Source organism: Scatophagus argus, chromosome 9, assembly GCF_020382885.2.
Source record: "Scatophagus argus isolate fScaArg1 chromosome 9, fScaArg1.pri, whole genome shotgun sequence".
Classification (NCBI taxonomy): domain Eukaryota; kingdom Metazoa; phylum Chordata; class Actinopteri; family Scatophagidae; genus Scatophagus; species Scatophagus argus.
Genome location: NC_058501.1, coordinates 24,649,091 through 24,661,493, shown reverse-complemented (window position 1 = coordinate 24,661,493; position 12,403 = coordinate 24,649,091). Strand labels below are relative to the sequence as shown.

Below are 12,403 nucleotides of genomic sequence, written 5' to 3'. Positions count from 1 at the left end.
GTCACCTTTGGACTGAGCCAGGCTGGTCACCATTTCCAGTTTTAAGCCAAACTAACCTGCGACTGGCCAGTTAGGTTTGCTTAAAACATTTTTTTTTTACCTGTCAAATATGAGAGTGGAATTAATCTTTTATCTAACTTTCAGCAAGAAGGTGATTAAGTGTATTCCGAAATAAAAGTAAATCAATGAGTTTGAAAGCCTAAATCAAGGTGGAAACTGTCTAATAAATGTTTAAGTTCTTCTTTCAGTTTCAGACGTCGAGGTCTTTTACAAACAGCAAACCCTCCAACCCGCCAAAGGCTCATCGGTCAAACTTTCCTGTGAGGTGCATTATGACTTCAGTCAGTGCGATATGCTTCACGCTGTGTGGTGTCAAGAAGATGCTGAGCTGACAAACCCGAGGAAGTACTTCACCACAGTAAATGAGACAATCTTTGATGGCAAAGATGGTCTGAACAGGCGCAGACTGGTCGTGACGGAGATTCTCAACCTGACGCAGAAGGACAGCGGACGGTTTCAGTGCAAGGCTGAGTGCAGTGGAAACACAGCAATGGGTCATTTCATCTGGATCCAAGTCCAAGGTATTGTTTTCACTCAGAGAACACTAACATTATTATGACTAAGTAGATTTTTATTTATTCATTCATTGTTGTGTGTGTGTTCTCTGAAGACATTTTTGACAATATATTTGCCTTGGCTTGTGTGCATGGAAATGCACACCAAATTAACAATTTTAAACCGAGACAGCAGATTGGCCGATTGTTCGCCATAAAATTTGTACAGATACTAACAGTTAAAGGGGCCAAAGATTTTGTAATCACTTTTTTCTTTCAGTGGTTCATCATTTAAATGCTAAACTGAAGTTTTTAACTAAAGGTTAAACATTGTGGGCGGGAAAGAGGCCCTTCAGTACTGTGCACTGATGCCTTGCTGTGCTCTCTTGCAGACTGATCCTCGCACTGATTGTCTCTTCATGTCTCATCACCTACTGGTTTACTGGACTTTTGCTCAGAACATTAAAGAGCTACAGTGTGACACCCACTGGTGTTTGTACTGCCATCAAACTTTGTCTTTTGTTTTCATTTCATTGGGTGACAGCGGCAGAAATAACATGACATGCGTTTAAAGACGTTAGCTAAGACAGCTAACGTTACTGACGTCTGGGTTAGTGACCTGTTTCAATATAAAAACCAAGCAGTACTATCACTTTAACTAATATCGATACTAATGGTATTATTTGCCGAATACTACGTTTTCTATTGACAGGGGAGAAACGTGGCGTAGAGTTTGCATTGATACCAGAGGCAGGCTGGGTTAGAAGTGGTGTTGAAAACAGTTTCGTACTGTTGCACTGTATCTGGAGGTGTCTAACAGCAGGACTAAGCGAGTACTCGTCTGAAATAAATTTAAACTTGCAGATGCAGTTCACTTCAGCATTTGTTTTTCATCACACCAGTGCAGGGCTGCCAAGCCAAACCACAGGACAGGAAGCTGCATCAGTTAGAGCGTACTGTTTCGAAACCATGTTCACTGTAACATGCTCAGTCAGCTTAAAGGGGAATACCACACATTGTGTATTCCTGTGGGTCACTGTTCAGGACGAAGAAAAATATCTCAAAAATGTTTCATCCTCTCCCCACACACACAAACAAAATGTTTAAAAGGTAAAACTACAAGCAAGCTAACTTCAACTGACATTTAAGATTGACCTTTAGACTGCCCTGCTCACTGTGTTTTTTTCTCTGCTGGTATTTTCATACCATTTTTTCCTGTGTGTGTGTTCGCAGAAAGAGTCGCCATGCAGGTTTACGGTGGGTGACACACTCGCCCAACAGGAAGCAATGTTTAGATCATGCTGCGGGATGCTTTAACCGACCACAACTCAGATACATGTGGACGTTATGATTAAGACTGCCGCAAAACACATTTTCACTTCACCAGTATCAGTGCATCACTGCCACCTACTATAACAAAGTGTGTTTTATTAACATGATCTCAGTATTTCATTTTTAAAATATCATGGTTATCGACATTACCAGTATACAGTGACACCCAAAGTTTGATATACAGTAAAATGACACAAAGTGGTCTGCCACTGCCAATCAAAGTGTGACTGCTATCTGTCTCGGTGGGTTACATCTGAAGGTATTTTAAAATTGGACTGCAGGCAGAATTTAAGACAGTGAGCAATTTTTTTTCAAACAGAAGTGTTCAGATAAATACTCCGGGGACAAACAAAATACTGGTTTGTTCACAGGGGAATAAAGTTTGAAGGCTTGCAGAGAAGCCAAATCACGTGCTGATGCGACGGGTCCATCAAAGTGACATGGAGTTTAAACTAATAGGACCCACTACAATACTGTTCAGATTCACTATTTATCCAGCTAAGGGCTCTGCTGAACACTCATGCTCCATGTTCATACTTTTCCCATATGTAAAAAAAACCTGTCTTCATCTGTCACTGAAAGAGCAGCTGATCAATGAGAGGAGACATTATTCATCTACCTTACCCACCTGCATCTCCCCTCGTAGCATCAGGGATTCAAGACCAGCAGGTCACACGCCCTCTAAGAAACGGTCAGGCGACCAGTTCCCCAAAGTCTACGTACATTTTTGTCATTCGGTTTCCACTGGACAGTCTCATGTTTCTTGACACTTTTGCAGAGTTCGGAGTGACGTCAGGAGCCCTGTGATTGGCTGGGCTTTGTGAATTTGCTCTGCAGGAACACTCTGGGAACACAAAGTCCCTCCTTCTTGTTGACCGTCTCTCTCAGCACGTAGTCGTTGGCAACAGATTGGAGGCCCGTCGCCTCAAACAGCTCAGCCAGGAACTCTGAAAGTGAATGAAAAGAGCAGAAAAGCAGGGAGGGAACGACATGAGAGGTCAAGAAATAATAATAATAATAATAATAACAACAGAATCTCCACACTGCTGGCTTGCTTGTCATTCCATCCTTCCCATATTGCAGTTTGCTGAACAGCAAGTATTGAAATCAATAATGGTTACTTTTTAGAGTAAAAGTTTTTAACTGCTTTTGTGTAGAGGAGGACGTTCTACAAAAGAAATATATTAGGAAAAAAAAGGGGACTGTGGAAGCAGAATCAAAGTACATAAAAATACATACATATCAGTATTGATACTGTACATGCAGTGTCTGTTCACCTATTTACATTACTACATATTTCTACTCATCTCTCTTCAGTCTCAGTGACACAACATAAAATTGACCTTCCTGAAGTCGTTTGCTGACCTTTAGAGAAGAAGTAGGACCTGGTGCCGTCTTGCCGGACGTAAAAGTTCTCTCCCAGCTTGCTGCCGGCTTTAAACCTGAGCATGGCATGGTCGTACACGCCGTAGTCCCTGAACAGGATGATGCCTCCAGGCTTCAGCACCTTAAAGCCATAACCTTGTTACATTACACCACCTGAACCAGCTTGTATTAGAGCTGCCAAAAGCAGGATGTGAAGTTACCGACAGACACTAACCTCAAACGCTAACAGCCACACAGAAGCAAAACTAATTTCAACAAATCTTAGTGTCATTTATTTCTATATGTATAGTTGGCATGCATGTAATTCGATTTTAGGGAGAAAAGATTCAGAAGAACTGATCAAATTAAAACCCTTTGCTGAGTCTTTCCACCTTTCTGTCTCTGCACTCACCTTGCTGATGTTCTGCAAAACCAGTTTCATCTTGTCAGGGTGGACAGCCGACAGGACGAAGATGAGAGTGACGACGTCCACGCTGCCCTCAGGCACATTTTCTCTCAGATCATCTTTAGTTAAATCACACTGGAAGGCACAGCAGCGTTCAGGGCAGTACAGAGGGTTTTGCTGTAAACAGAAGGCAGATGAAGTGGTTTTAGCTGCATTGTGATTATTTTGGGAAGAGATCTGCTACGCATTTTGTCTTCACTTTATAGCTCTCCCGTATGACCACTCTTCAACTGCAGCAGCTCGGCAATAATTTTTGAGAAAGTGTTGGCCTACTCTGACAAATTCAACAGCTCGTGGTGAGAAGTCACAGGCATAAACAAAGATGTTGAGGTCGTCCTCCAGCAGAGGGAAGATGCAGTTTCCCACACCACAGCCGGCCTCCAGCAGCACCAGCCTCTGAGACTCGAACTGCAAACCAGACGGGACAAATTCAGAAGAAATAAATGAATAGATTAGTCCGAAAAATCACTTTATCCGCTCCAAAACATGGGAGCTTTGTGAGAAGGAAATGCTGAAACTTTGATCCACTGCAGTTTGTCCTCTTACTCACCTCTCTGCACGCCCTGAGCTCTTCAAATTCTCTGGTGGTCCAGTGTCTGTCCTTAAAGAAATTTGTCGTGTTTCTTTTGTAAAACAAGTCCCAATTTTTCTGAGATTCTTTTTCCAACTTCATCTGTTTGAAGTCGGACACCAGAGCCCGCTCGCCGCCGAGTTTGTCCAGCTCCTCCTGGGTCAAAACTCTGGCGGCGGAGGTTATGGTCTGCCCGGGGACACTTTCGTCTTTTGAACGCTCTTCTTCCTCTGTATAAGTTGTTTTAACATCACCGGGAAAAGTCTCATTTGTCGAAACCGCCATGACGCTGTTAGAAACTCTCGGATTTTACGACCTCCTTGTTTCTGTCAGAGACGTTACTGATAATTTATTTATGTGAGTTCAAACATTTCGACATGTTTTACAACAACCTCAGTTATTTCGTCGGTGAATAGCACTAAAACTAACCGAATATTTTTAAAAGAAATGTACCTAGCTACATTATTCCATATTTGACATCCATCTTGTCCGTTATTTAAATTCTTCCGTATAGCGCTTACAATTTCATCCAGTTCCTCTCAGTGACGTCAGTGTTATCGTTTCATATTGTCTACTGAATAAAAATAGTGGGTATTACCATATTTAATCGATTAGTATGAGTTGCTGTTTATTTGTTAACGGTTTTATACTTTATTGACAAAGCAAAGTTGCTCACAACTTGTTTTCGGTGACATTTGATAGCCGGACCAAAAGCGGAAAAGGAGTGGCCGAATGACGACAGCGATGTTTTGCTAAATGTTAGCCACAGTCGGGTAACTTTGGCTTATAGTTGGTTTCTTACTCAAATCCCACTGGAGCTGCCAGATGAAGCTTGACTCTTTTGCATATTTTTAGATAAATGTGATTTTATTTTAAAACAAACTGAAACATGAACGGGAGTACGAATCCGCTGCTGGACAAAGAGGAGCATGTTTTGAAGCTCGGAGAAAGCTTTGAGAAGAGGCCAAAATCTTCCTTTCACACCATCAGATGTGAGTGTGAAATCCGCGTTATGTGCTGCATTACACCCTGTGGGGTTAGCTAGCTCACATGTACGGGGAGGCTCTCTCTTACACAACCTGGCCAGTTATGTGGTTAAGTCTATGAAGTCATTTGCATAAACAAGTATGGCTACACCCACTGCTTTAGCGTTGCAGCATCCTTCGGAACACAGCGGGTGTTTAGTCAACTCTCAGGCTCCCGGTAAAAGAGAGTATTACTGTCTGTTGTATATTATTTTTTATTTATTTAGTTGTTGTTGTTTTTTTTTTTTTTTACCTATATAAAGAAGAAGAAAGTTCTCCATGCCTTTACTTCTTTAAAGTTTAAGTTTGCCTGATGACTTCAGCCTGTGGTTCAGCACATATCTTACTTACTAAAAGATGGGTGAATAAAGACTACTTTGACATAATAAATAGAAAACCTATGCACCCAAAGTATTTTCTTCAGCTGTTGTTGGTTTTGTTCTGTTCTTTCAGATCATATAAATAATGACGAACGACTGTGGACCCGCGCAGTAAACTGATGGGTTCACTGTGGTGCCACCTCGCTGTGGGTGGAGGAGAAAGCGATGTGCTTTGAGTTTGCTGATGTGACTAAAGTCTTGCGTTCACAAGCTCCTCATGCAGCATCGTGCAGTGACAGTCAGTCACTGCAGCACAGCAGCAGTATTGGCTTGTGACAGATGAGTTGCAGCAAGTTGCTGAGAAACTGCATAGTTTGTCCATCAGAGTTTATTTTTGACTGTAAAATGTCCCCGTTTGTACAAATCTTGGTCACAAGCCCTTAAAGAATAATTTTAAGCAATTACAGCTGCAACAATTAACGATTAGTCAATCCATCAGTTTGTAGATAGAAAGAAAATTAGTTGCAGACTCTTCTGATTATAAATGAATCTTTTTAAGCAAAAATTTTTTTAAGCAAAAATGTCAAACATATGCTGGTTTCAGCCTCTTAAATGTCAGAATTTGCAGCTTTTCTTCGTCATTTATGACTAATTTATAGTGAATTAATAAGGAAGTCTGTAAATAATGTTAAAAAAAGAATGTTGGTTCATACATCACACTGTTTAAATTTTCAATTGCCAGTATCCGCCTTAAGATCAGCTGTCTGCCAGACACGTGCACAGTCTGATATCTTAAATGTAATACACCGTCTGCAAACCTCAAATCTGGGTGTCAGGCCTGATCTGAACTGCACTCGGCTCGGTTGTGCTGCTGTGCAGTGGACTTCTGATTTTTGTCCTCGTGGCTTACACATTCCCAACGTCTGTCCTTTCAGACGACTTCAAACCAGCGTCAATCGACACAAGCTGTGAGGGAGAGCTTCAAGTTGGGAAGGGAGATGAAGTGACCATCACATTACCTCACATCCCGGTAAGACTGCTGTGTTCTCCTCTGGTTTACTGAGTCTTAAGCAGCCTGAGTGAAGCTTTTCTGTGAAGAAAACAGCAGGGAGACTTTTACAAATTCACCAGAAACTTAAACTACTTCACAGACCCTTTCATTTCGGGTTCAGCTGCAGAGTATTGCACGTTACTATGTGTTGTCAGAAAATCCTTCCTAAACAATGAGCAAACTTAAATGTTTTGGACAAGTTTATTTGAATGTCATTGTTTTGCGAATTAACAAGTTTGCTGTTTGGCAACCAGCTCCATGTTTGAATGTTTCAAGCGTTCATTTCCCTGCTTTCAGCAACATTAAACTATGATGATATTGATTTAAAAACATCGGAAACACAGTTGCTGTCTACAAGTTTAGTCTAAAAACATTAAGTGGGTTTATAAAATAAATTTTTGTGTTAAAACTTGCTAACGCTTGCTGTTGTTGTCCCCCAACATTTGAATTTTACAAGAGGCATCTCTGTTCATTTAAAATTGGAGATAAACATGGACGCTGTATATTCACGTTGTTGTTGTCCTTCAGGGCTCCACGCCTCCCATGACAGTATTCAAAGGAAACAAGCGGCCGTACCAGAAGGACTGCGTGCTGATCATCAACCACGACACCGGGGAATTCGTACTGGAGAAGCTGAGCAGCAGCATCCAAGTCAAGAAAACCAGGTGAGAAGAAAGAAGATCTGAGAAATCCATTGAATCAGTTCACTCGTCTGTTAAGAGAAATGAAAGTTAAATGCATTTTAAATTTGCAGGTTTGTCACAAAAGTGACAAAGCCAAAGTGATGTTGGCTCCATCTTCTGGATGTTGATAATTACTGCACCAAATTCATGATTCTGTCTGTGCATTTGCAAATTCCTGATTCAGATATTCAGACCAGAAAGGACTAAAAGTTAGTCCATTTGCTGTGTGTGTGTTTGTGTTTCAGGGCGGAGGGTAGCAGTAAGATCCAGGCCAGGATCGAGCAGCAGTCGGTTCGGTCCAGCCAGCCCAGCTCTCAGTTCCGGGCCCCCACCAAACCCGGGGCCGGGGCCAAGACCTCCCCGTCTCCTTCAAAGGATAATCCCTCCCCAGAGCCCCAGCTCGATGACATCAAGAGAGGTAAGGAGGTCCTAACCTGACCACAGCAAACGTATAACTCATGGAACACAGAATATTTCATTTCATTTGTCATTGAATTTTAACATCTGACCTTATTTTACTTTGCACATGTGATGCATGGAAATGATGGAATACGAAACAAATGATATTTTCTCCCTGCTGCTGTTTGCAGAGCTGCGAGCGGAGGTGGACGTGATAGAGCAGATGAGCAGCAGCGGCAGCAGCAGCTCCTCGGACTCAGCCAGCGCCTCAGGGAGCGGCGACGACAGCAGCAGCAGCGACGGCGAGCACGACGGCCCCCGACCGCTTAGCCAGACGTCCCCAAACCGCCACCCCGTGGCCAACGGAGGAGCCGACCGGCAGCAGGGCAACAACCAGCTCATGAACACACTCCGTGAGTACCCTGTGTCAAGATTGGTCGGCGTCGTCGCTGACGCAGAAATTAGCTGAACCCCGATGCAGAGTCAAAAAGGAGCAGGCAGGCAGGCGTGGTGGAGGTCCAAAAACACTTGTCTTTTATTAAAACAAAGCTAAACTCAAAAAACACACTTACTGTGGCAAAAAACTAGGCATGGCATGGCATGGCAAGGCAAAACCAACAACACGTTCCTGGCATGGCATGGGGGGGGAAAAAATGCAGACGCTCAGACAAAGGTGACTGGGAAGACAAGGACTAAATAGATATGACAACGAGACACAGGTGACACACATCAGGAGGGAGAAAGCAATCAGGAAAACCAAAGCAAAGCTACATGAAAACAGGGCACACAGGGGAAGAGACACTTTCACAATAAAACAGGACATGACAAAAACCTTGAACATAAAACATGGAAACACATGACAAGACAAACATGAAACATGGCACATGGACTGAAATCAAGAGACAAAGCATAACCAAAAACCACCAGGCATGACACCCTGCAGCTGTGCGTCTTCCTGTCGAGCAGCTCAGACTTTCCAGTAATCGTGACGTGAGTGAAACGTCCATAAATCAAGTCACGATAACTGTTTCTGTTTGACAGTGTTTCGTCCCAGTTGGTATGAAAATGCATCAGTCTTCACTGACTGTCAACAACGACACGTAGTGATGAAGCTACTTAACACGCTTTGACAACTTATGATACTACATGGACTGTTAAAACACACTATGAGTTCTCACTACAGCTGATTGTTGTGGTGTGTGTAGGTGAGCGTGGGTAGTCACAATGCATTATAAGCTCCGTCAATCCTAATACGATAAACAGATGAGACGGACGTGTCAGTTTTCTGAATCAGTGGCAGGAAACATCACATGACCCATCTGTTTTCTTCACAGGAAATGACCTTCAGCTCAGCGAGTCGGGCAGCGACAGTGACGACGACTGACCTCCCTGCTGGTCAGTCTCTCTCCACACTCCTCCTCCTCCTCCTCCTCCTCCTCCTCTCTGCCTCGTTCACCTGTTCCTTTGCTGTGATAGCTGACCCCGGCTGTATATCTTGGTTTGACTGTATCTTGAATTTTATTTTCATATATCTTTAAAGCTGGCCAGCTGGGAACTTTAAGAGTGTATTTTTATTAGATGTATATTTTGTTTTGTATAGCAAAACTTTAGAAAATGAAACTTTTACCCGGGTTTGGAAGATGATATATTAGAGTGCACATACATATTTTCTGTACTTAGAACAGCTAGTTTTATCGACTTGTATCTTCTGTTTCTGTTGGGTTCATGGTGAGATGAGATGTTCGTGAACCATCGGCCCTCATCCTCTCACCTCGTCCTGTGGTTTGTCAGAGAAGGTGGTGAGAAGCCTCTTCGTGTTTTTATCTGTTTGCCTGCAACACAAAAACAAAAAACAAAACGCATCACATTTTGTCACCTGCTTCTGTGGTGTGTTGAGATCAGAGCACAAAACAATCGGCTGCCCTCTGTGCCTCGATAATCTCAGTTCTCTAATCTCTTCTTAGTCCTAGTCTTAAACTGTAAACTAATCTCACCTTCAGTCATTAGAGTGACTAAGGACTGATGAAGCTTATGTCAGATGACCTTCATTTAAAGATATGGACGTTCTAGATTTTTGCAAATGACAGCAGCAGTTTGCAGATGTGTTGTTTTGTTCTCTGTCAGGCTCAGCCGCTCACTGTAGTTTTTATCAAACAAACAGGAGGAAAAGACTACTTTTTTAAGTTCATTCTTAGAGCTCACTCAGTTTTTTGGGATTGAGTCAAAATGGGCCACAGTGTGTGTAATGAAGGAACTTGAACAGCGGAATATTGACATGTTTTTAATAGGTTTTTGAAACTCTTCTTAAGATCAGTTTGTTGTAGGTTTTTGCTTTTTCGTTGGATTTGCTGATGATGAGATAAACAGTCTTGTTCTTTAAACAGTTAGCTGATCGCAGAGGAACTTAAATTAAATTTCAGCTTGCGCTTCAGTATTGATTTAACTTTTTCAAGATGTTTGTTCGGTGACATAAGCTGAAATTTGATTAGATTTGTGTGCAATTTGCACATTTTTAAAGCTGCATTTGGTGATTTTTTTCTGCCACTAGGGGGCAGAAAAGACCCAAAAACAAACTCATAGAGAACACTGACCTGATGGATATCAGCCAGTCGTGTTGTCAGGACTAACGTGGTTTAGTGTCCAACAGCTCCTGTTTGTTTGTAGCTGAAGAGTCAAAGCAACGAGCTGAATGAGGCTAAAACATCCCAGGTGAGCTGCTGTTGGCAGGGTTACCAAATGAAACACTACATGCTGTGCAGCAAACAGATTCTCAGCTGCGTGTGTGCGTCTCCGTCACGACTTCCTTCCTCCCACAGGCTCACAGTCTGAGCGGTTACAGAGAGTCACTGACGGTGGTGAACCCTCCACAGTCGCTGAAGCTCAACAAAGTTAAAAGTAGAGTCTCGGGTCTCGGTCAACAGGGATTAGAATTTTCACATAAAACCAAATTATACAGGATTTAAGTCTGAAAAAGGGAAAAGAAATCCTTCAAAGTGGTTTGTTTTCTTAGTATTTTGTTGAAAATGTCATTGTTGTCAAACAGAGAATGTCTTCTTTTTGATCCCACATTTTCATCTAACACTTTCAGGACGATTCCACGACTTAGTGTTGGAAACAAAAGCGAATGTGACGTTTTCTGAAAATGCCAAAGAGTCGAGCTGCCCACATCTCGTGCAGAGAGCGGGATCGCAGTGTCACTTTGTGTCGTGTCAGTGTCCAGATGTATTCCTTGTCCTGTATAATGTTTTCATTAATGTGACACAACAACCCACAGACTTCAGACTTCAGTTGGACAGCGTTGTGATAAAAATCGATTGGATTTTGGGGTCTGGTAAAAAGTGGTCAAAATTAAAGGGACGTTTCCTTCTTAATGATTAGACGGTCGATGTGTTGTTATTAGTCCTGATCGACCTAATAAATCTTTGAGGTGATTTACTTTAATTCTGTATGAGGAAAGAGAAACTTTATGTCATTACTGTCACAATTTTGATTCTAAATGGAAAATCAAGGTTTACATTTTTAATCATTCACTGATGAACATCATAGTGATCAGTCTGGCTGCTTATCAGGTCTGATATTCAGTGTTTTTCCAATTGATCTGTATCTGTGTTGTCTTTAATTCAAAAATGCACTTCATTCCATCATTGATTCGGTCTCTTTGATCACATTAATACCACATCAGTCGATCCACAGACCATTATACACTTTTTAAAAACCCAAATGGTTAATGTGCTGTTTTGAAAAGAAAGCCTCCAATCACAGGTCACTTTGGAGAGCCTGTCATACAGCTAAAACAATCTGCTGTCATACAAGATGTTCCTGCTGTTGTACTTTTTTATCATTGCTGCATTTCTCTAAAGCTGCTTGAGGCGAAGTTCGTCTTTGCTTCCCGAGCTGACAGAACAGAGCAGATTGTGAGTTAGAAGATGTTCCTGGCCCACCGCGCAGTACTTCAAACCAGACCAGTTTTAAATATCCCGAACACAAAGGACCAGTTTTCTCTCTGTAAGACAGTCGACTGTGGGTCCAGCCTGCATCGCCCAGCAGCTGTTGTCCCGCTCAGTTTTAAGCTTCTGCTGTACTTGAAGTCAAAGTGGATGTCGAATGGTGGAATGAAGCAGCCGCTGAGGCGGGTGGGCGCTAAAGTTCGATTCTCCACTCGGGTTTTCCTTGAACGCACTCTGAGTGGACTGAGTGTTGTATTTGGTGCTTCAGTTCTCATGTTTTTCTGTAGTGCTGCCACTATGTGAAATGTGTTTGTACGAATTTGAAGTGTATTAAAGGTGTGCAGATGTATTCAAAGTGGATGTTTTCACTGTAGTCTGTTTCTTACTGAGTGCTGATGAATCTGTTTTTGATTGTTCGTTAATTAAGTGAAGTTGCAGGTTGTATTGGTATCAGTATCACACGAGGATGTGGTCTGCTCACGTTGGTCTGCTTGTGTTCACTCTTCTAACGTTGATAACACTATCAATATCACCCTGACATAATCTTTTTCTATCCAGTGAGCATTCAAACCAAAAATGTGCAGATTTCATTAGAAGTATTGGCTCACCTTCCTCGTCCTCTTCCTCTTCCTGTCGCTCTCACTCCCCCTCTTCTGTCCTCGCTGCTGCACACCTGCACACCCTCCCGTC

The 12,403-nt window shown here is 42.3% G+C and overlaps 2 protein-coding genes across 3 annotated transcripts; one reads left to right on the top strand and one right to left on the bottom strand.

Annotated features, from left to right (window-relative positions):
• Positions 1–1,962: 1,962 nt before the first annotated feature.
• On the bottom strand, positions 1,963–4,814 carry mettl6 (methyltransferase 6, methylcytidine). Its single transcript, XM_046398721.1, has 5 exons — positions 4,268–4,814; positions 3,991–4,125; positions 3,664–3,834; positions 3,252–3,393; positions 1,963–2,833 (listed from the first exon to the last, which is right to left on the bottom strand). Exons 1-5 carry the CDS (start codon positions 4,571–4,573, stop codon positions 2,679–2,681), a joined length of 909 nt encoding a protein of 302 aa, XP_046254677.1. The 5' UTR covers positions 4,574–4,814; the 3' UTR covers positions 1,963–2,678.
• A 158-nt stretch (positions 4,815–4,972) lies between these two features.
• On the top strand, positions 4,973–12,396 carry eaf1 (ELL associated factor 1). 2 transcript variants are annotated; one of them, XM_046398724.1, is made up of 7 exons: positions 4,973–5,280; positions 6,569–6,663; positions 7,213–7,349; positions 7,613–7,785; positions 7,958–8,179; positions 9,101–9,161; positions 10,855–12,396. In XM_046398724.1, the coding sequence occupies exons 1-6, from the start codon at positions 5,178–5,180 to the stop codon at positions 9,148–9,150; spliced, it is 780 nt and encodes a 259-aa protein (XP_046254680.1). In that variant the 5' UTR covers positions 4,973–5,177; the 3' UTR covers positions 9,151–9,161; positions 10,855–12,396. The 2 variants fall into 2 exon arrangements, with proteins under 2 accessions (XP_046254680.1, XP_046254679.1); XM_046398723.1 differs by lacking the exon at positions 10,855–12,396 and having other exon boundaries at positions 4,975–5,280; positions 9,101–10,364.
• Positions 12,397–12,403: the final 7 nt, after the last annotated feature.

Bases quoted from the DNA above. Each gene is read 5' to 3' on its own strand.
- mettl6 (XM_046398721.1), bottom strand. From the start codon at position 4,573: ATGGCGGTTTCGACAAATGAGACTTTTCCCGGTGATGTTAAAACAACT. The intron at 4,126-4,267 runs GTGAGTAAGAGG...TCTGGTTTGCAG, and splicing joins AGCTCAGGGCGTGCAGAGAG to TTCGAGTCTCAGAGGCTGGT. The intron at 3,835-3,990 runs GTAGGCCAACAC...TTCTGTTTACAG, and splicing joins GAGCTGTTGAATTTGTCAGA to CAAAACCCTCTGTACTGCCC.
- eaf1 (XM_046398724.1), top strand. From the start codon at position 5,178: ATGAACGGGAGTACGAATCCGCTGCTGGACAAAGAGGAGCATGTTTTG. The intron at 5,281-6,568 runs GTGAGTGTGAAA...CTGTCCTTTCAG, and splicing joins TTCCTTTCACACCATCAGAT to ACGACTTCAAACCAGCGTCA. The intron at 6,664-7,212 runs GTAAGACTGCTG...GTTGTCCTTCAG, and splicing joins TCACATTACCTCACATCCCG to GGCTCCACGCCTCCCATGAC.